This window comes from Vidua chalybeata, chromosome 4 (genome assembly GCF_026979565.1).
Source record: "Vidua chalybeata isolate OUT-0048 chromosome 4, bVidCha1 merged haplotype, whole genome shotgun sequence".
NCBI lineage: Eukaryota > Metazoa > Chordata > Aves > Passeriformes > Viduidae > Vidua > Vidua chalybeata.
The window spans coordinates 56,279,593-56,304,115 of NC_071533.1; the positions used below are offsets into that span (position 1 = coordinate 56,279,593).

The following is a 24,523-nucleotide window of genomic DNA, read 5'->3' on the forward strand; positions in this document are numbered from 1 at the left end:
AAATGAAACTGAAGCTTCCTCATAAAACACATATGAATGAAGATTCTCAGCAGGCCAAGGAAATTTAAGCTAGTAATTGGGTGGCACAGGGCAGAAGGACAGACAACATGGTAATCTAACCGGCTGTGATTATGTGCTGCCTACCCAGAATGTGGATTTCTACCCTGGTTTAGATAAGTGGGCTTCCACCAGGGGTATGAATAGGATGCTTTTCCTGCATTCTTAGACACTTCTGGAAACCAGTCTAATGCTGTATCTATCAAAGAGCACCATGAAAACATACTCTTCATGTGCCCAAGATGGTCCAGAAAACAGAATTTCTCAAAACTGCCTCTATGAAATGCTTTTATCCCTGAACATTACTAAGTGCTGTGAAATCACACATCAAAGTTTTAAGGGAAATGCCCCCCAAAGGTCAGAGATGTAAATACGGTTACGGTAAAAGACGAATGTGACTTACAGTGTAGAGAGTGAATGCAGCGTGTCGAAGGAGCCGGGTGCCACGGTGGTGATCTGGTTGTCATACAGCGAGAGCAGGCGGACAGAGCTCAGCCCTGTGAAGCTGTCATTTCCCACACAGCTCACCCTGTTGCTCCTCAGCATCCTGAGAAAGAAGGATCAGTGTATTTCAGCTTAGCTGGGCAGGGACCAGGACTGAAGCGGCTGCTGGAGTGAGGGCCAAGACGTGTGACTACAAAGGGGCTGCTGCCAGTGAAGGGACCACCTGTGAAGTGACCCCTGTGCTGCCTGTCACCTTACTGAAGAGACTGAGTGCAGTGTGTGTGGAGCAGGCTGGAAGACAAAGGTGGGTGGGTGGGTAGGTTTCACAGAGGCAAGGGGTGATTCACAGAATCACAGAATGGGTAAGGTTGGAAAGGACCACTGGAGGTCATTTGGTGCAACCCTGCTCAAGCAGGGTTCCCTAGAGCTTTTCCCTAGAAAGCTATTCAGGATTGTGTCCAGATGGTTTCTGAGTACCTCCAGATGAGACCCCACAACCTGTTTGGGTAACCTGCCCTAGTTTCCCATACAAGTTCAGGGTTTTTTTTTTTTTTTTTTCCTTTTTCTTTCAATACCAGAAGCAGCAACTATGAATTTTTAATTGACAAAAAATGGAATTGAAACTCCCCAATCAAAAAACCACAACAGCCCTCTCTTCATGTTTCCAAGGATGATGACTCCAGAACTGCTATTTATATAGAGCAGAGGCTTGTACCAGCTTACCTCCTCTTGAGGTCCCTTTCACGTCATTTTTCTTAGGACAGATTCTAGAAACCTCTTCTACCACGTTCAAAAGCATTTCATTCAAATGAAATCAGCATTCCTCCTCAGCATGACTCTAAGACAGTACAAATTTCAGAATCCTAAGCTATTCTAAATTCTCTCAAATTTCTATAAAACTTAAGAGCTTTGAAGCCTGTTGTTCTCTTCTCTGTCCACCAAATGATGGTAATTTTCCCCTTGCTTTTGTCTAGGACTAGCTGCTTTAAACAATTTTAGCAGCTTTAACTGCAAGGTTAAAAACTGTAGATGTGATTTATTTAAAATACCTAATGTCTATGGATAGCTGAAACCCCAAAGACTATTTAATCTTGGCTCTGGTCTGCAGATCAGAAGGACAGGCTCTCTGAAGAAGGCCAAGATGCTGTAGATTGTATAAACATCTTTTTTGAGTGGAAAGAACTAAACTGCTTCATGGAAAGAATGAAATGAGTTCAAGGTATAGTGCTTTTAATCTTGCCTTCACTGTTGAAATGACAAAAAAATTACTTAGGAGAGAATAATTTCCCACATTTCAATACACACCAGAACAATTTCTTCCTCCAGCAAAATCCCCAGTAACAGTTGAGCTGAAATGAATCAGACTCCATTACGTAAAATGTGTAATTCCCATGCAAAATTCTGTTACTTTGATGATTATTCCCATTTCCATTTCTGAAGTTGGATGTTTACCCACTCCCAATGGCTTCATTGCTTTAGAGGACCTAGTATACCCATAATTAATAACTAATAAATTAGTATAACGTATAGCTTCTAGTAAAATATGAATAAAAACCAAAATATGCTTGAATAATCCATAGCTAATTCTCCAAAATAATTTTTTTAGGACAGATACAATATTATTCTCAAAAATATCTGTGATGAAAGAAGAATAAAAGCACACAAATAAATATACTTACAGTGTTTTGAGACTTTCTAGTCCTTTGAACATTTTGTGTTGAACACTTTCCAAGCGATTGCTTGTGAGCAATAGTTCATTCACACCAGAGGCTCCATCAAATGCTCCTTCTTCTATATCTGTAATCTTGTTATTGCTCAGGTTTCTATTACACATTAACACAAACAGACAAGAACTGAGGGGATTTTCTTTTATAAGTGTCCTAAATTGACTGTTAAATGCTCAGTCTGAATAAATTCCAAGAAAGACTTAGAATCTTAGTTTTCCACTAAGCTTGGAAAAAACCTCCAAAATTATCAAATGCAATCTTGATGCAATAGCCAAGTTGTTGTGTAAAAGAACAAAATATAAATACATCATTCAACTTCAAACCAGTAAAAAAAATTCAATGCCCTTCTAATTAAGGAAGCAAAGATTTTTAAAGTAATCTTTGGAAGATTGTTTTTAAATAATGGCAATTACCCAAACTATGCTGCTGCTACATAAGAACATATTTTCCTAATTTTGAATCTTATCAGTGACTATATTTTTTCAGGTCTCCAGCCTTTGTAGCATTTTTAGATGAATTAATAACGAAATTATACTGTATGAGTACAGCACAACTAACCTCTGATTTATTTTATCTTGCTAGTCAAATATAAGAAAACAGTATAAACAGCAACATATGTAAAGGAAATGTGTGAATATAAACAGTACATGAAATGTTAATAATTTATGGTTTTAGTTAGAGAGGAAGGTTTATAAGCAAGATAATTGCATGAATCTGCAATTTGCTTGCAAAGTGGATCAAAATGTGGGGAAAATGACCTAAAATATTGCCAAAATACTTAGTGTTTATGGTTTTAGTTGAAATATGGAAATTACATCCCAAATGTGTAGTATGTACTATATATACACAAAAACAAACATATGCAACAACGAACATTTTCTTAAATATTTTTCATATTAGTGCCTTTTTGTTTTGTTTCATATAATTATTTACACATATTACAGAAGTACATAGCTACACATTAAACAGTGTTATAATACACTAGTGATTTTTAAAAATGTCTTAAAAATTCTCTGAAACAAAGTGAATGGAAGTAAAGCTAAAGATTATCTGATGGAATTAATGGTGTTGGGAAGAAAATCATTGCATTATTTGATGCAATTTCTAGAACAGTGTGTAAATCATTCAAAACAAGAAAGGGATATTTGTTAGGAGAAAAACCCAGGAAGTTGTGGCTTAATCTTCAGTGCTGACTGCTCTCTCTAGCCTAGCTGAAATGTAACCTACACCATCAGTTAGGTGGGATAGGACCTTTAATATCATCAAGTCCAAGCATCTAATCTAGTACTGCAAATTCCATTACAAAAATGTATCTGTAAGCCTTTTAAATTTCTGCAGGCATGGCAACACCTCCACTTCCCTGGGTGACCTGCTCCATTGCTTCACAGCCATGGAGAAACCAAACTAAACCTCTTCTGCTGTGATTTGATATCATTTCCTCTCATCTTGCCACTTGTCACCTGGGAAAAAAGGACAACCCCCCCACCTCACTATAACCTCCTTTCAGATAGGTGTAAAGAGCGATAAGGTCCCCACTGAACTTCCATTTCTCCAGGCTAAACAACCTATTTCCTCAGCTGCTCCTCATCACACTTGAGCTCCATACCCTCCAGCAGCTTTGTTACCCTTCTCTGGACTCTTTCCAGCACCTCAATATCTTTTTGGTAGAGAGGAATCCAAAACTGAACAAACTACTCAAGCTGTGCCCTCACCAATGACAAGTACTGAGTGACAATCACTGCCCTGGTCGTGCTGGCCCCACTATTGCTGATGTAGGCCAGGTGCCATTTGTCTTCTTGGCCACCTGGGCACACTCTGGTTCATGTTCACCTGGCTGTTGACCAGCATTCCCAGGTCCTTTTCTGCTGGGCAGCTTTCCAGCCACTCTTCCCCAAGTCTGAACACTGCCTGGGGATGTTATGACAGTGTAGGACCCAGCACTTGGACTTGCTGAACCTCATACTGTTGGCCTTGGCCCATCTATCCAGACAGTCCAGATCCCTCTGCAGAGCCTACCTACCCTCCAGCAGATCAACACTCCCACCCAACATGGTGTTATTTGCAAACTTGTGGAGAGTGAATTTAATCCTCTCATCCAGACAATCGACACATGCATTAAACATAACCGATAGGGAACACCACTTGTGACTGTCTGCCAACTGGATTTAACTTCATTCACCACCCTCTGGGCCCAGCCATCCAGCCATTCTTTTACCAGTGAAGTATATGTCTGTCCAAGCCATGAACAGCCAGTTTATCCTGGAGAATGCTGTGGGAAATGGTGTCAAAGGCTTAACTAAGCTCTAAGTAGACAACATCCACAATTACCGCTTTCATTTAGTTTCACAGTGGAGCTGTTCAGTCTGCAAGGTGCCATGGAGGACTGGAAACAAGAAACTCATTAATTTAAATCTCAGATGGCTGGTCCATGTCAAGCCCTCAGTTTCCTAAAACCTTTTTTGTTCTTGCTGTAACATGGATAATATTTTAAAGATTAATGTTGCATAGCTAATCAATGTTGCAGTGCATGCACATGCTTTATTACTGATGAAGCATCAAATCAATGAAACATTTAGGCCTCAATTTTTCAATGTCCTCTGTTCAGAATGATCTCTGCACCTATTTTGAACCTCCAGAAGAAATATAAGCTTCACAAAAATACAGAATTCACTCATATTGGTGTCTCTGCAACATCAGTATTTCATTTGCTATCTATTAAATTTATCTATTAAATTTACTAAATTTATCTATTGCTCCCAGTGATGCTTAAGCAGTCACTATATTATTCTCTCAATGGAAGGATGTTGTAACAACTGATAACTATATTAGGAAGGTATGGAGCAGTATTGCTAAAATAGTTAACTCTTCATTAATTTTTTTTTAATTTTTACCCTTTCAATTAATCAGATTTTAAAGCCTTTGGGAGTTCCAACAGGTTCTACACCAAGACTGATTAATATTCATCCTTTTTTTCCCCCCTTTTGTCTTGAATACCTTCTCAACTTAAAAGAAATATTATTAAATATGAAGATCTGGTATATGTATAAATGTGTGTGTATGCATGTGCATGTATGACACATCAAGCAGTTTATTTATTTCATAGAATCCTGCAATCATAGAATGTCTTGGGTTGGAAAAGACCTTAAATATTATCTAGTTCCAATTCCTCTGCTGTAGGCAGGGACAACTTTCACTATATATTGGTGAGGACATTAAATACAGATCCTTAAGGGACACCATTTGTCATTGATATCTTTGGGACTCTGAGCCACTGACCATTACCCTCTGGATGCTGCTGTCCGAACAATTTCTTATGCATCAAGTCTACCCATCAAATCCATCTCTCCCCAGTTTAGAGAAACAGATGCTGCAGGGGCCATGTCAAAGGCTTTACAGAGTCCCAATAAATGACATTTACAGTCCTTCCCTTGTCCACTGATGCTTCAAATTGATACTTGATATTTCCAAAGTACACTGTAGCTGTAAAAAGTGCTAATCTGAGATTCTTGAAGATTGAAGAAAACAGGGTATCTACTGTATAGCACCAGAACACTGTTGTGCCAGACATTGCTACATTCTTTTTTCTAAGTATTACAGCCCAATTCAAAGTGGTAAGGTGTACTCAAGTAAAGAAGTCAAAGGCAAGCTCATTTTACATTGCTGGGTTTTTAAAAATATTTTAATAAAAAAATCAGTAATCAATATTTGACTAATTGTGATCACGCTGGTTAAGGCTAACAATAGTTGAAGCAATACTATTGCTCCCTTAAGATTTTGATCACCAATTTTGATCACTAATTTTGATCTGTTACAAATGGTAATCACTAGGTGACTACTAATCTATTTTTACTTGCATTTTTATTCACTTAAAATTTATGTTTGGTTTAATCCTGAAATGATTGAGCACAGAGTCACAAAGTCTAACTAAATTATCTACCTTCAAATGTGTCTTTTACATAAGCTTTTCATAAGCTAAAGAAAAGCTTTTCATAGTCTTATTTTTAGCAACAATTGCAATTGGTAAGATTATAAACTACTCTTAGAACATTAACTGTTAACGTGGACTTACATGGATGACCTATCAAACCACTGTTTCTCAGTCACTTAAATTTTGATATTCCCCTCACCTAATGACCGTTTAATGAAGCACAGAATCAACGGCATGTCTTTAATGTGCTGAAAGAGGCAAAATTGTCTGGTAAGAGAGTAATACAGGAAGTTACAAAAGATTACTGGAAACTTTTCTAAGCAGCTTATACCGTGAGCTCCCTGCTGTGGCTGCAATAAGAGACCAGCTGGCTGGATGCTGCTGTGAAGGTGCTGGAGCTATACACCATGGGAAGTGTCTGCTGGCAGTGCCAAGCCCCATACAGGAGAGCTGCCAACTCTGACCTACCTCAGGGATTAATTTAAACCCACTCTTGATTTTTGATTGGAATAAACTGAATCTTTTGTAGATTAGAACTAAGAAAGGTGTAGAGTCACAGCAAGGAACTAGTACACTATCTGAATAGACAAGGTCATTGAATTTGGACTTACATTTTACGCAGCTGAGGAAGTTTCTTAAAGATTCCAGTAGCTTCCAGGACTGAAAATTCATTGTTATTTAGTCGCCTAAAAAAAATGACATCAATTTCAGAAAAAAAATTATTCAGGGATTGATACATAATGTTCCACATTATGTGAACTTTTCAGTCTGGTTTCCCTGAACATCTGATATTTAACTAGTAGCTGCAGAACAATTCCTTATAAAGTGACATTTCTAATTTTGATAATTCCTGTGAATGAATGTTCTCATTCCTGTGAATGAACATTCTCATTAGTTAAACTTAGGTGTACATAAGGCATTTGCAAAACCCGATCACAAAATTTTACACAGCTAAAGCTGAAAAGGAATATAATGTTTTTAATTTTTCAAACAAAAATGTAACTAAGGGAGGATCCCGTAGCAACTTATAAATAAAAGTCTTTAGAAGGACATATAAACCACTGAAGATTAGTCTTCTGTTCTTTAAAGGATATCATGTGGAGTCTGCCAGACATCTGGAGGTACTCACAGAACACTATTTACAAGAATGAAAGAATTACTCTTCTTTTGAATACGGAATGAAACCCACTGCATAGGTCTTCCAATGAATTTGAAAACACTTCTCTCACCATGATTTATCTTAATACCACTACAGCTGGCACACATACATTGCTTAAGGCAGCATTAAATGCTGACTTGTAACCCTGTAAGAAGGTATGCAATGAGTGACAAACACTAGCCGGGCATTTCTTTTTTCCTGCACAGGTATCAAGGTTTACAGTACAGTATACCTTTAACAGCAGCTAGGTTAGGGGACCATCTACATTTCAAAAAATACCTACATTGACCCAGTACTCCCTATTTCCTCTCTTGGAAAGAAAATGGAAATTTTGAGTCTTAGATCTTTTATATGCTCTAATGGAGCCATATTATTAAGGAAGGGAGTCTGTCCAGCATTTCTTTAGAAATCTTAATTAGAAAGGTGAAGATAAGACTGACAAGATCACTGTGAAATGAAATTCAGCACAATTCTAAACCCAGAATGATTTTCAGAATTGCCTTATTGCAAGACAAGTTTAAAAAAAATACCCTAGAAAATTAAAGAAAGCTGTTTGTTCATCCTTCCCTCCTGTTCATTCTCACTGATAGCCAGAAGGGAAATTAAGGTTGTAAATCTGAAGGTATGGTTGCAGAACAGTTTCAACATGGAACCAAACTGAAAGAAGACAGAAGTTTTTTGGATATACACAAAACATTCATATATTACACTGAACTACAAGGAACATGAATTTCAGAAGATGCTATCACCTCTAAAAATCAAACTTAATGCGATTTTCAGGGGGATCATATAAAATACTCTTGCACATTGTAAATTAATAAAGTTATTTCTTCACTCTAAATAGACTTTTCTTTACCCTATCAACAAAAGAACCACTGTTCATTCTATAAATGCTGACATCTTCAAATACTTTTCAAGTGCTAAACCATCTAGAATGACTTGATAATGAAAACATTAGCTGATTTTAATAATACTTACTTGCTCTACTGCAAACATTTCTAACCCCAATGAAAAATGCAAATAATTTGATCATTTGTCCTTTGCAACAATCTTTTACCTATTAGAAGTAATTTACACTGCCTCTCCCTCAAACTTCTTTCACACAAATGCCTTCAACCCTTCCAGTCTTCTTTTCTACGATTCTCATTCTCCTTGAATTTTTTTCTGAGCAATTATATCCATCTTGAAAAATGAAGTCTTGAACACAGTATTCCAGCTGATCCTTTACTATTGCTATGCACAGTACAATAATTATTTCCTATAATTTACATTCTACATTCCTATACATATATCCTGAAATGAAATTTGCATTAGTGCCCAAAAGCACTCCTTCATCTTTAATATGTATGATAACCACATCATTTTTTCTTGACCTATTTGCTGTTTATGCCTCAGTCCTGTATTTCCAGTGCTAAATAGTTCTATCTAACTTCATATGCAGAATTTTAATTTTATTTTATTTTAATTGTATTTATTTTATTTAAATTAGTCCACACACAATAGAATCAAAATTATTACAGATAACTGGAAAGCTTACAGATGTGATGGGATCTCCATTGCGTATGTTAATATTATTTTTTGAGCCCAGTGCTCTTCACTGGTAAAGACAGCAACTATAGTTACTACCCATAAAACACTAGATCAATTAAAATTACTTTTAACTGGTTTATTCAAATAAAGTACTGAATGCCATTCTCAAAGTCAAAAGTAAACAGAAGCATTTGATCATAATGTCTACATATTCTGTTTGTCTGGATCATTTGATCCTTTTTTCCTATTTCAGTAACACAATGGCTAAGTTATTTCATGTTTTTGAGCAATAGCTGAACCTTCCTGGAACCCTATACACTGCAGTGATATTCATGCTTTCTAAAACTACCTTGTTAGGTGATCACCTATTGTAAAATCTTTATAAAAATTCAACATATAAGACTGAAATTATTTCTTATTTAGCATTTCTCCCGGGGACTTCGCTTTGAGTGATTTCTGAAATGCTTCCTGCATTTTCCTACATATTAGAAAGCTACCTGAAAAATATTTTATTTTTGGGGTGAAATTACAGACTTGTACTTTATATCAAATACTTTACTGTCAGATTAGACAGATCATTCAATGTTTCTCTGGAAGACAGTGAGCAAGTGACAAAATGGGAAGTTAAAACAGCAGTTAGTTGGTTTAGTTATAATTTTTTTTAACTTTTGCAATTAAGTATCTCCCTTGAACTATATTCCTATTTTCAGATTAAAAAAAAAAAAAACCAGCTACTTGGAGGAAACTTTTTTTTTCCTGTGGTATTACTGCTGTTGCAATTTACACAATAGACACTTTTTTTAGAGGTTCATAGGATATGCTGGAGTTGGAGGAGACCCACAAGGATCCCTGGGTTCAGTTCCTGGCCCTGTCACAGGTGACCACAGGGAAGAGATCAGTGCCTGCCCTCCTCTTTCCCTCAGGAGGAAGCTGTAATTACAATGAGGTCTCCCCTCAGTCTCTTCCAGAGTGAACAGACCAAGGGACCTCAGCTGCTCCTCATATGGCTTCTCCTCAAGGCCCTTCACCATCTTTGTTGCCCACCTTTGGACAACTTTTTTCCTTACTTTTGATCTTCATTTCCAAGCTCAGATTCAACTCCAAACATCACCCTGCAGAAATTAGTCTGTCTACCTCTCCTCATCACCTAAAAAAGTATCAATATCACATTTTGTGGTTTAAAAAAAAAAATAAAAAAAAAGGAAGGCTAACTAGCTAACTAGCTGCTATTCTCATACATGCCAGTAAATGTGCAAACTAGAAATCAAAGAATGGTCCTAGAACTAGACTGGGAAGTCCCAATACAAGCAACAAAGACAGTGCATTAAAGACCAGGAATAACAAAAGAAAACAAGAGGAAGAGCTGTAACTTTTGTATCAGTGAGGCAAATACAAAAATAATGTATTTGGCTAGAGCAAATGGATTTTTTTTCAGAAGAAAAAAAATGAAGAAGTAATTTCTCTATCCTCTCTAGAATATTTGCAAGACTGTTGAAATTTTTATTACATCAAATGACTTGAAGAACAATCTGTACAGCCTATCAAGTAGAAGGTTGAATAATGATTTTGTTACAGTTAAGCACCATCTTACTTGGATAGAGTGCTGGAAAGAAAAGGGCTCTTTAATAGCAAAAAAATATAAAGGAAGCAATGATGGAAACTGAAGAGAGGTAGAGTACATCTCAAACTAAAAGTTCCCATTAAAAAAATTAACAGAAGTGAAAGATAATAACTTCTGTAACAGTCTCAGGATAATGGTAGATTTTTTAATCCACTAACACCTTCAAATAAGACTGGATATTTTCTGAAAGAAGTGCTGTAACCAAATACTTAGTAAAAAAAAAAAATTATTGACTGGAATTTGAGTGTTTAGAATATAGACTAGATGAGGCTTGATTATTTGATTATTCCTTCTGAACTTAACAGGTAGGAACCATAATTATAGAAAGAAAACACCTGACAGGATCTTAAAAAACAATTAAAGTGGTAAATTAAGATTATTTCTTCAGAGAAGAGACAATGAAACATGATTCCTCCTGAATATCAAAGCAATGCATGCTTCATCATTTCAACAGCTCCTTTCCTCTTCTCTTGGTTCAGTAACTTCATTTATGCAACCACTACTTTATGATCTCCTCCCACACTTTAACCCGTTACTTATTCCATCAGCTTATATTCTTAAATTAAACAACTGTATCTCACAATATTGGATAACATAAAATGTATTTCTCCACTGAAATCTATCTCCCCTCACACAAGACTGTATCAGTTTTTTTTTTTCTCGGATTGTAATTTTCATATTTGTAATAAGAACATGTTGTGGTTTAAACCCAGCAAGACACCACGTTCAACCACATTCAACACAGCTACTTGCTCTCTCATCCACCATCAGGATTGGGGAGAAAACCAGAAGGATAAAAGCTGGAAAACTCATGGGTAAAGACAGTTTAATAGGGAAATAAAAAGCCATGCACACAAGCAAAGAAAAACAAGAAATTAATTCATTATTCTCCATGAGCAGGCAGGTGTTCAGCCATCCCCAGGAGAGCAGGGCTCCTTCACTGTGTCTTGAGCAGACAAACGCCATCACTGCAAATGCCCCACTCTTCCTCCTTCTTCCTCCCCGTTATACACTGAGCACAATGCCACATGGGCTGGAATATCCTTGGTCAGTTTGGGTCACCTGTCCTGGCTTTGTCTCCTCCCAGCCTCCCCCAAGCACCCCCCCAATTTCTTTGCCAGCACAGCAGTACAAAAACCAAAAAAGGCCTTGGCTCTGTGCAAATCCTGCTCAGTGAGAACAAAAACATCTCCATATTACCAACCCTCTGTTCAGCACAATTCCAAATCATAAGCCCATAATATCTACTGTGAAGGGAATTAACTCTACCCCAGACAAAATCAGCACAAAAAATGGTAATCCTAAGTTCAACTCCTTCTCCCATCTTAGAGACAGAAAAAAGTCTCCATTTGTGTTCCAAAAATATTTCAGTTTTAAATCCCTTTTCCTGTCCAGATATTCAAATACTTAACAATAGTCTCATTATTTCATATCTGATTGCCATAGTTTTGCTTTGATGCCAGCTGTGGACTGCTCTTTTAAGAGGTGTGCCATCCTGGTGCTCATCTCACCCCTGCAGGTGACAACTTGGTCACAATAATCTTGTCTCCACATCTCTATACTGCTTTACTATGTCAAATAAAAGTCCCTTTTTTTGTCCCTCAACATTTTGCCTTGTTCTTTAAACTGAATCTCCTAGGAAAACCAGCTATTTCCTTCCACCTTTGCCCTGCAATGACAGTCACTTTCATCTACCTTTCTGCCAATCCTTCAACCATCTCTGCATTCCCTTTTATACTATTCTTTGCACATGGAGAAACCTTGTAAAGCTGCCTTAATTTTATCTTTCACTCCCTCCTTAAAGATTACTTCAGTTCTAATCCCTACAAATAATTCCCATATGGCAATTATTAAGCAAGTAATAATCTCAGTTTTCTCTCCCCACCTCTATTAATTGTATTATTATCTCATCTTCTTAACTCTGTCCTGTTTGTCTGCCTTATCTTCCTCTGGTCTCCTGCCCAACAAACATAATGTATGCTTCACATAAAAAGAATTGTCTCTGTCTGTTTAAACATCTAGGCAGCACTTTTTAAGACAGACCTCTCTGGTTACTAGATGCCCTACTTTGTCTTGCAGTTAAAATTTAAAAGCAAAATAAACCCCACTACCTTTCAAAAAATCCAAGTGGATTGCTCAGGTCCTGAAGAACTAGAAACATAGAATAGTTATCTTATTTCTTTATAATGGGCTTTTAAGGCCACATGGTATTGAAATAATGCATAAATGATTTTTATGAATATTTAATCCTTTGAAGTGCACCACAGAGGTTACTTTCAATTTTTGCTATTCAAAAAAAGTAAAGCTGTGGTTTCATATTTAACAATTTTAGCTTTTTCTCCATAAGTAAATAATCCTTTATTATGGGTTCAACTTACAACTCTGCTGTGTACTGGGGAATGTGATCAGGAATTTTGTTGAGTTTCTGATTGGAGCAGTCCACTGTGGTCCCTTCACAGCGACATTTCTCAGGGCAAGCCAAATCTGCAAAGCAGTCTCCACTTAATTTGGATCTGTAATCTTCAGTGCCTGTAGAAGATTCAAGTCAAAACACAGATACTAAGTCAATAAAGAATAAGATTTTCTTCTTGTGAGAGGGTTGAAAAGACGTCTGCAATGCAGATAACAGGTGGCAACTTGGGAAATGCATGATAAACTTTGTGATACTGAACAGACACAAGGGCTTCAAGAGAGGGTTAAATATAGGGACTTAAGATATGCTGGAAAAAGAAATTGAGACCAACTTCACATAGCAGGATAACATTAACTTGAGCTTTTCACAGCTGTACTTTCTGCTGATTATGTTGTCAGCCAATCTAGCCTTGTTTATTGGTAATCAAACAAATGCCACTGTTTGTTTTAGAATTTGTTTTCTTTCTCTGTATCAAGAATAAATAGAACCTGAATGCCACCTTTTCTCTTTCTCTGGTTACAAATTTGTATTGTTGACTGGACTTCATTAAGCTCTGTCATTTTTTTTTATAGTCCCGATACTCCACATCATCTCAACAAATAAGTTGAAAGCCCTGTTTTCAGCTTTAATTTTAAAGATGTGTGATCCTGACTTAAGCCTCAGCAGCTTGCCATGCTGTAGAAAGCTGCGTGACGTTCCATGGTGCTTGACAGAACCATGTTTTACTCATACCTCACAACCACATGGTTAGATCAAGCACAACAGAAAATCTCGCTACATTATCAAAACGGCATCCATTAGGCCAAGGATAAGAGCAAGGGAAAAGAGGAAGGAGTAGGTATAAATTACAGAAGCATTTGAAGTTTAATACTTGTTTACATGACATGGCATTCTTATTACTGAATGTCCAGTGCCACAGTAACAGTATCACTGTCACAGATTAAATAAAAATAAAATAGATATATAAAAAAAAGAAAAAAAAGGAAAAAAAAAAAAAAAGAACCACATTGAAAGTTGCCTCCACCATTTCCCAGAGTCAGTCAAAGAAAACATCCTAAACATATCAGGAAAAAACATCCAGTAAGGAACTGAGGGTGGGTGACAAAGAAAACAAAGAGAAGCCAAAAGGACCTGTGGGTTCTTCTTGGACAAAGGTGAAAAGACTGAGACTAGTAGAAGGTGCATCAGGGCTGGGAGGTACACTGTGATTTAGTTCAGACACTGAACTTTACTTACAGCCAAAATGGTGAACTCCTGAAAAAGTAAAGATAGCCAAGAAGGAAAGAAAGACAGAGTAATGCCAATAATGCCAAGACAAAAACATGAATGAAGCTCTCATGTTCTCTACTTAACTTTCGTTTGATTAGAAGATGGTGCTAGGGCCATTGTCTTCAGCAGAAAGAAAGAATAATTCATATTGAGTAGCATTTAAAAATGAAGATAAGATTGGGGTTTATTACAGATTTCATCTAAGATGATTATGCCTCCCATGAATTATTCTTCACTATTTTGAATGTGTTCTTTAAAAGCTGCTTTGTGAACACATATAGGAGTTACAGAATATTCTGAGTTGGAAAATACCCACAAGGATCATCGAGCCAAATATACATGCTATGCCACTTAATTCCTTAATAAACCAAACAAATACAGGAGAAACAGATTTCTCAGTGGAGGGGGAAAAAACCCAACAGTCATCAGATAACATGTTATCTACCACTTGTAAATGTTTTAGTAATCCATATGATGAAACTACTACAGAGTACTTCTATGAGGTAGCAGATAAATTATATTTTTTCAAATAAATTATTTAATACTTGCAAAGCTTTGGTCTTCCAAATTACTACAATGAAATTTTACTAGGACTTCATACTGTCTGTGGAGCAACATCTCCAAATGACGTATTTGAAACAAATACTAAAAATATTTAGGTGTTTAAAGAAAGCTAAGATTATTTTATAGTATCCACTTAAGTATAAAGAAGTGGTTTTTAGCACTATTTCATACCCAATAAACAAATGTAAAAATAAATTTTGTTTTTTTTTCCTCCTGCATCCAGAGTACATCACTTAATTTAAACAATTAAATATTTGGGGACAGTGGCTTCAACAACTAAAATACTTTTAGGTAGCATCTCCCTGAAAACCTGAGAGAAGAGAAAGCAACAGAAGCTGTATTTCAAGATGCATGTATATAGCCCATTTTTAAAAATGTAATTATTTTTCTTTTTCCCCCTCCCCACCCCACCCTCCCCCAGGAATAGCATTTTTTAAAGGGTACGTAAATAAGCCTAAACTGCATGAGTGGCCGTATAAAAACCAGGCTGTGAACGCATTTGCTGGCAAGAAAACACTTCTAACTCACAAGCAAAAGTTGTGCTGGCAAGGTTGAGTAGAAGTCACTCTGTTGCAGGAATACAGCTGTTCTACACTCTACGGAATTGAGTGGTACTACAGGTTTGTGAAATTGAATCCCCTTGTTTTATGCTGCTTTAAAACACGTTTTTGTGGATGCTAGTGCTGAAAATTGCTGCCTGGCTTTGTATTTCATTTTGTCTTTTCTTCATATTCAAAACAAAGTATTAGTATAAGGGCCTGAAGAACTTCACATGGCCCCTGCAAATTTAAGTGTCACATGACACAGCATTTGGAGAAGAGCTAAACATACCAGCTGAAGAGACAACAACTAAGATGATTGCAGAATGATGATATACCTGTAGTACTTAAAAGAAGGAGTGCACTGGTGTCCTAATCAATTACTGTAGATATTTTTCTAGATATTAAACCATGGCAGAAAATCCCGATTTCAAATCACATACTGTAACTCATCAATAGATGCATTATTCTCTTGTTTATTTTGTTATTTATAATCTGTTATGAATATAACATGAGTGAATAATTTTTTTTCTATTAAGAAAACAGTGCACACACTGAGGAGCAAGGTAAAAGAAATAAAGATCCATATTTCAAAGAGCTAAGGCCAACATTGGTAAATATTTTGTAAATATATCATAGACTTATGGTAGCTTCAAGCCATGTATAAATTGCTATTTCACCCCAACTCTAATGTCGTATTTTCATTAATGGAAAGCATTTCTGATTCACTGTATGCATGTGACCACAGAATTAATTATTAATTATTCTGATTAAGAATATCAGCTTTCTTTTCCAAGCATTCCACTGTGATTTCCTAAACAAAAGGAGGGTGAGCAAGCAGCAGATGCAGCCAGCATAGAGCAGGAAAGCAAGGCAAGAAAACGTTCATTTGCAGAATGTTTAGTCTTTAACGTTGTGCTAGCTCTTTGATGGCAGCATGGATTCCTGTGTTTAAAAGTAGCTCGGGAGCCACATTTTAAAAACAGTAGCAGCAGAAAGGCAAGGTACAAGGTAAGTAAAAGCATCAGTTAAAATATGAACTAGTAGGTGCGACCTTCTAAATAATATAAGTATAGGTATAATTTTGGTAGGTTGTGTGCAAATCTGTGAGACAGAAAAAGGTAAACTGAGCTGCATGCTAAGCTCTTACATTCAGAAAACAGAATTACTAGTATTCTACAAAGGAAAACTATGTATAGCTACAGGTAATGACTAATGTTAATACACATGCATCAGTTTCCTAAAAGCTATGACAAAGTTTGCTTTTGGGGTGAAGGGGAGAGAATATCTGCAGTTAGTCAATCTTACTGCAGAGCCAAACCTACCTGGAATGAAATACTGTTCTTTAGCTAAATAAAGAGAGAAAAAAAAAAAAAAAAATAGAAGATGCACCTGAATGTCAGCAAGCAAAGAATGAGTTTTATTAGATCAAGTATGGACTGCAGTTAACTACAGATAATTTAGTGAAAAAAATGTGTATTCACAATGAGAGCTGATAAACCGTAGTGTGAATAGTCATAAATGTATCCGGAACACGGATAACAAAACAGTTTTCAACTGGTATTTGCACTTGAGACTGAATAAACTGTAGAATGTGAAATGCACCTGGAACAGCTGGATACCATATGACAAAAGTTAGGATTTAAAGAAATGTAAGTAGGAAATGGAATAAGATTAGAAAAAGAAAACAGTAAATTTCAGTATGAAGCAAGCTCCCTGTATAAAAGGAATATGTTATGTTTCCATATTTAGTTTAGAAATTTTTAGATCTTTCACATATTCCAGAGCCCTGTGGAAATTTTAAAAAATGATTTATGGTGGTGATACTTGTAGTGAATAACTTCAGCATTTCATTCTGAAGTTTTATATATTACATTTATGTTGTTAGGTTTAATGCTACTCAGAAATAGTGCCAAATATGTTAACTACAGTAATGTCCCGTGATCCAACAGTCTACGACTTCCCAGATTTCCCTCTATTCAGTCAACGATCTAAAAAAAAATTCTATGATGTTTAATAATTCTGTAGAGAGACAGCTGCTTTTGTTAGAACTTCTATAACCACTATTTTTTTTTTTTTTTTTTTTTTTTGCCAATAAAGGAAAAATAGCAGCTGAACTAAGAAAATTACCTGAGCAGCGGAATTTCTTGCTTTTGATCTGGCCGATCCTTTTGTTTGCCAGACGGCGGGGGCTGGTGCAACGGGCACCACTGGTCTCAATGGGGTTTGTGTGAAGGTAATCCGCCAGCCACTTCAGATGGCAGTCACAGATAAATGGGTTCTGAGCCAAATGCCTTTCATGAAGGAAAAAAAACCAATAATATCACGCATTATTTCCCTTTGGTCTCAGCAGTACCCAGTGCTTTTACTGCATTGTAGAATATGAAGTCATACTTGAGAAAACCATAAACAAGAACATACGTACAAGGTCTGAATCGCACGTAGGGGTGAGAAGGTGCCTTTTGCAATGGTCTGAAGCTTGTTGTCATACAAAGAAAGAAGATTCAAGTTGTGCAGATCTTGAAATGCATCAACTCGCAGACAATTGATCTTGTTGGCATTCAATAATCTGTTTAATGGAAGATAATTATAAATTTGAAAGGAATCATCCTGTGTCGCAGCTTCAGCATTTTTAACAGACAATTCTTTGTACACCTTTGCAACCAGAACAAGAGATGTAGTAAGAAATTATAATTGACAGTGATATAAAGAATTTCAGTGAAGTATCTTATTTAGGTTATAGGTATTCCTATATATTTGAAACTTGGAGTTGAAATGTTTGCATTTATTTAGCTAAAATGACGTTTTCTCGTATGTGCTAGTAGAATGTCTGTGTGGTATTTCTGTACTGTGCAAAGAAACAAGCCTAAAAAATCAAGTATATTCAAGGAAAACTAGTTTCTTTGCCAAATAAATAAACAAACAAAAAAGGAACTGAACACTGTGTTCATTAGCTGGAAGAGATGTGCAGTGGCACTTTTAATTATATGTTACTAATCAGCATGCTGCCACATTAACAGAGTTGTAGTAAAAACTGGTGGCATGGAATATATCCAAATCTCTCTTGGATCCTTTCTCCTCTGCATCTTCAAAGGGAACCTTTTCTTCCCTGTACCTCCCAGACTTTTAGTGTTAAAACAAACAAGCCAATCTAAACCAAGTCCTTTTGAAGAGAAAAAAAAAAAATAGCCATTCCATTAGATGCATTTTTATAATCAAATACTTTTTACTTCTTTCCATTTTGAGACAAAAATAGAATGAAATAGTGGACTTGAAACCTAATGTTCTGATAAAAAGTTTTGCCACACAAGTAGAAATTTACTTAGACCTAAATGTACTATCTATACAATGTATATTAAGATAGGGACATTTTTAATACAGATTTGAGAGTTAGGAAAGATCTTTTACCTTTTTTTTTTACCGGAGCTGAAATATATTTTATAACTAAAACATCTTTAAAGGAAAACAGGAAAGCATACCTTCCCACTACTATACTATTTTTGTCACTAAAGTAAATCGCAATGCAATCCTCTAGGTGGTGCTAGAAGTTACATTTTCTTTGTGTATATTTACTGTTTTGCCATCTTCAATTAGTTTACATTTTGCCAACCACTTCATGGTGAAGTCTGGACATTAGATAATTCTAAACATGTGTGAAGATATTTTAAATTCTTTAAGAAGATTCTAACTCAACAAGTCAGTTATTCTGGGAAAAGTTCTTTCAAAACCACCACTGTTGTTTTATGGTCTATTTAACACATTGCTTTTACACGGTACACCTACTGCACAGCCTCTTCTGCTAAATATTGAGAATCTTTGATAAACTTACCACCATGACATTCTTTACTCCAGTATAAAATCTAAACAGCAATGGTTGAAAAGGTTACATGTGGTAATTTCCAAACTGTTAAATGAAGTAGAAGCTCAAGCTCACAGATTCAAAGAATCGCACAGCGTGTCAGTAAACATTAGAAGCCATCAATTAAACTGAGGTGTTCTTTCATGGGTGCAACTAGAAATGCAATTGCAGAGCATTTCCACTATATATGTTCTCTTTATAAAACACACAAATATTCCTTCTATGGCTCCCACACAACTATATACATCCCATTTGCCATTTACAGTGTATCATATCTTTATGAGATTTATCCTTAGAATTTCCACATGGGAGAATAACTTCGTTTGAATCATTTTAGGCTGAAACATTAACTGATATGATCACATTTGTGGATGAATGGCAAGCTGGCCTACAACAGTCTTGACTCCTTTTGTTTTAGCATAATTTGGTTTTACTGTACTTTGATCTTACATATGGGATTTCCTGCCAGTTCTTCTTCTGGCATAAATCTCTCATCATGTTTACCCTTTTGAATGATCCTAAAAGAGACTAAATAAAAAAAAAAAAAATACTCACAGCAGTTGCAGAGAAAAGAGTCCTTCAAATAGGCCCTTTGGAAGTTCTGTGATTTTATTGCCATAGAGGACTCTGTACCAGGAGATAAAGCAGACAAAACTATCATTATGAAAGGCATATACTGTGGGATTTGGACTTCAAAAATAGAGAAATTCCCATTTTCCTGAAAGGAATTTAGTAACAACCACTTGATACTTGCAATATCCTTGTGGTCCTGTGAGGATCACACACTTTCCCAGAACGTGTTTAACCCAAAGAACTCTCTGCAGGACCAGCACCTCACTGATTACAGACTTACCAAGGGACCCTGCTAAGTGGATTTGCTGTTTGCAAGAACAACTAACCAGGGAATAAAAGACATGATTGGTTTTGTTCAAATCTTTGCCATGAAGATGTAGTTTTGTTTAACTCTTAGCCATGAAGTTCTTTTTTTGATAAAAAAGCCCACACATTATTAGTGTCCAACTGTAAAAGAATATTCAATTACCATAATCATTCTGAAATTATTATTACACCTTTCGGAATTGATGGAATTTATAGGAAAATTTTGCACAGAGCCAAAAGGGCAAAATAATTTCACTATAAGAATAAGAGAAATTTGCTTCTGTTTACAGGTCAAACAGATACCTACAGTGAATTGAGTGAACGTAAGCCCTGGAAAGCATCTGGAGCTGCTTCAGAGATCTGGTTATTGCTCAGGTCACTGAAACAAATAAAATTTGATTCAATTAATTCAAGTGATTTTCAAAATAATGAACTTTAAGATAATATGTAATTAGAATTAAGCATGGATATGAGAGAGAAATTTAAATATTTACATGATACACTGCCAAAGAATTTTAATATAAAACCACTGAAATTTCCAGTACACTGAAACAAAATGCATAGTTAAAAATAGTTCAAAATGCTTGGAAAAAAGGACAAAATGTTTACTTTTCCTGATTGCTTAAGTACATTTTTTAATAATCCTCTGCTTGCTACAACCCCAGCACTATACCGCTTCAAAAATAATCTGAAATTATCCTCATTCTTTCCTTTTTTACTAGAATTTTCACTACAGTAACATACTGGTTCTATGCAGAAGCACGTTAAACAATTTCAATATATGGTAAAAAAAATTATTGTTAATATGACAAAGATGCTATATGGTCTCAATCATCAGGCTGCCATGAGTTTGCCTTCTAGCAGTCAAACTTTCTAAAGTGCTCACACATTAACTGCAGTTCCCCTGTACCATTTTTATTTGTTTTTTCTTATCTTGAGATATATATATATATATATATATATATATGTATGTAAATAAATGCAAGTTATTTGGTACGTACATTCTTCGAAGCTTTTTATAGGGGGAGAAAGCTCCAGGAGGTATGACCTTGATTGAATTTTGTTCTAACCGTCTGCAAAAGAATAACAACAGCATAAAAATACAACCCCCGAGCTAAAAAGAATTAAAGCCATAAGAAACTAGAAGGGATAGACTTCAACAAAGAAGACTTCTTTCTTTTTCAGTATAATTTTTATTTCTTTCATTACTAAAAAAAACCAAACCAAACCAAAAAACCCAGAAGTCCCCACCAAGCAACCAGCCAAACCTTTAAACCTGTAGAGAGCAATATTCTAAATGAAAACCAAATCTTTATTTAATATTAAAAAAAAAAATCAGAACATAAAAGCTTTTTCTAAAATTTAAGTCAGAATTGTCATCGAAAATTTCAGTCTTTAATTAGTCTTAATTTACTACCAACATAATATTCACAAATAGCAGTTTGCATAGTAATTTTCATTCAGAAATGCATAAAGATTTCTATGAAATAATTGAAATATGCAAACCATGGGAATGGGGAGAGGAATGTTGCTACAGAGCAAATAATATATGTTGCTACCTGCAATAAGGCAACTGCACTTCTAACTTCTTTAAATAAGTATTTTAATTTCAACTTGTAGCTAATGTTACTGGCCACACTTGCTTTGTATGTATAGTGACTGTAATTGAAAATTCCTGTGCTGTAAATGTGCATTTACTGATGGAGTTTTTGAACTTGTAGAGGTTTGCAGATGGGAAATCAATGCAGATATAGATCTATGGCCCAGGTGCCAACGAATCAAAACAGAGTCAGTGATGAGCACACCCAAAACAGAAGCTGCTTCTTCACACATCCCAGTGTATCATGGTTATGGCAGTGCAAACTTCTGCCACGTGGAAAAAAGAAACTATTATACCAAAAGGTATTACAAGAAAAGCCATGATTATTCAAACTACATGCTTATCTAATACGCTATTGCCCTCTTTCATGCACAGGTATCAGCTCTATGATTTATGTACATAAAGACAATGCCAAAATCTTCTTATTAAAATTAATCAAAAATCTGTAAGTTTACTGCATTATTCTAACTTACAAGGACCTTGCCTCAGAATTTAAGGTGAAAGGGCCTTTTTAAATCTATATGCAGATATTTGCCCTAATTTTTTTTACTCTTGACCTATTAACTGCCTTCTGTTTCACTTTTGTTCTGATTGAGATATATGAGTCTCTGTGTGTATGCAGTGTAAATAATAAACCCATGTATTTTGAGTAAGCTTTTCCAAGAAAATATTCTAACAGAAATTGTTTCTTTTTGTAAAGTTTCTCAAGAGATCATGATACAGGTGAACTGAAGCTATTTTTTCCTGCCTTCATGAAGTCTCTTTCAGATAGAGATATTTATATATTTAATACTTAAAATTTCTTTACTCTGATAATGCTTTAATTTAGCAGAATTTGTTGTTAAATGGCTTATGATGAACTCAAGAAAAAAACCCAAAAGCTCCAGAAAAATCTCCTAGACGATGAAAAAATCTCACTTAATCACAACTGTTTTAGTCCTTTTCAGGAAAATGTTGTCCACCTTGCTGTAGATTTCTGGTGTATTTTAAGCACTGAAGGGAATCTCATGTCACAAGATGGAAAATATTTTCCATAAACACAATGCTCATTAATATTCTTTGCCTTGGCTGAGCCTTTTGGACCCATGAAACACATTTTGCATCAGACTGGGAGTGCTGACCAGGATACAAAGGAACAAGGTCACTTCTCTCCTATACACCTGGCTAGATGCAGAAGGCAAACACCTGAATAAGCAAAAATTTGCTGAAGTTAAGGCCAACACCAAGTTAGGCCACACCCAAGAATGTTCTGTCTTTACATTAAAATTTTAGCTTAGTTTTCCCAGAAAATAAAAATCAGGCATAGTTATCAGCTATGATAGCTTTTCCACTCAAGTGGCTAAATCAGGGAGAGGTAAACCCTCCAGATAACAAAACTTCCTCATTTTAGTAACTGGAAGGAGTTGAGAAACCGACTTAACCTAGCCATAAAGAGCATGGCTGCCATGCGTCCATTCCTGTTACACACTCTCTTTGGCAGCAATCACCTGCCTAACCACCAGCAACAGCCTAACCTGACATTGATCAGATGTGGAGCTCTGAAAACCAGCCAAAGAAGTATCTTGCACAGGGAAACACATAAGGCATATGCAGAGGACTGGAAAGGAGAGGGGTGGTGAAAAGGACAGGGAAGGATTAGGCCATAATACAGAGGAGGTCTTGGATTGCTAGAGAGGGAAAAATACTTCTGGGTATATGGGAAAGAGATATTGCAGTAGAAATGGTCCCATATGAGGCTATCACAAGCCTCATTTATAAAAACTGTTTATTAGTCCAAAATGTAGAGACTTGTAACCTAGGCTTTGTAACCTAGTAATGTAGGCTAATGTAGGTTTTGTAACCTAGTGCTGGAGGGGCTCCAGTCTACATTCACATATCTGTAAACATATAATGATCTTAACTAGGTAGGATAAAGCATGTAACTTGAGGTTTAGCATTAAATAAATTAGGACACAATGTATTTTCCAGTTTATTCTCTTACTAAAAAGACATATTAATTCTATAAACTGAAGTACTTTACAAGATCCATGTAGGCCATTTTTCATGAGAAGATGAAATAGCAGATTTCATTTACTGCAGTCCAATTTGGCTACAAATTACATGGGCCAAAAACCGAAGAAGCCTTGCTATAGTATATTTCTGAGAGCTAACTTCCCAGCAGTTCTAGCACCAATTCACTGGTGGATATGAAAATGAACTTTATGTCAACTTTACCTAACGTTTCCTTTTAGTGAGACATTTACATTCTAGCAGACAGAATGTGCAGTGCTGGGATATATTTACAAGCTCTTCTGGATAAAACATTTGTTTTAGTAGGATCATCTAAGTATGTATTTTCTTAACTTAAGCTGAAATGTAGGCACTGAAACACATCACATTTTAGAAAATTAGATTAACATAAGACAGAAAGAATAACATTATATAAATACAGAAGAAAAATCTTTTCTACCCCATTTTGTCTGTAAAGAAAGTAAATCAAATCCACATTTTCAAGCTTTGTTATACTCTAATTTTCTGCTTTATTTTCATAGAATCAGCTGAATTTCACAGAGTGTAAATTTGTATCCACTATTCCAGAGAAAATCTAATTAGATATATTCTCGAGTCACAAAGTAGAGATAGACAATATCTAAAGGAAATTTGCATTCTACTGATAAAACCCATAGTAATTAAAAACTCCTTTATATTAATTCCCTATATTAAATGAAATATTTTTAATTCTGGAATAGGATAGGTTGTAGTTATTGATTACTGAAAAAGTCAGCCATGGCCAGAAGTAGTATTATATCACCAAAGCAAAAAAAAAAAAAAGAAAAACCCTTGAGTCAGTATTTTTCCATGAAATTTGTATTAAATTTTGTTCACAACAACTCCTTTCGAAGTCATTCCAGAAGTAATTTTTTTCTTATAAATGAACATCTATGTATCATAAAC

The 24,523-nt window shown here is 35.7% G+C and overlaps 1 protein-coding gene across 2 annotated transcripts in view; it reads right to left on the minus strand.

The window, feature by feature from the left end:
• SLIT2 (slit guidance ligand 2) overlaps positions 1–24,523 on the minus strand; it is a 261,870-nt gene that overhangs the window by 54,930 nt on the left and 182,417 nt on the right. For both annotated transcript variants that reach the window (XM_053940914.1, XM_053940915.1), the window contains exons 10-18: positions 20,991–21,062; positions 20,297–20,368; positions 19,666–19,737; positions 17,677–17,820; positions 17,382–17,545; positions 12,845–12,995; positions 6,768–6,842; positions 2,181–2,324; positions 461–604 (exon numbers count right to left, since the gene is read on the minus strand). In XM_053940914.1, coding sequence (XP_053796889.1) covers positions 461–604; positions 2,181–2,324; positions 6,768–6,842; positions 12,845–12,995; positions 17,382–17,545; positions 17,677–17,820; positions 19,666–19,737; positions 20,297–20,368; positions 20,991–21,062 — 1,038 coding nt within the window. The remainder of the gene's footprint in view (positions 1–460; positions 605–2,180; positions 2,325–6,767; positions 6,843–12,844; positions 12,996–17,381; positions 17,546–17,676; positions 17,821–19,665; positions 19,738–20,296; positions 20,369–20,990; positions 21,063–24,523) is intronic.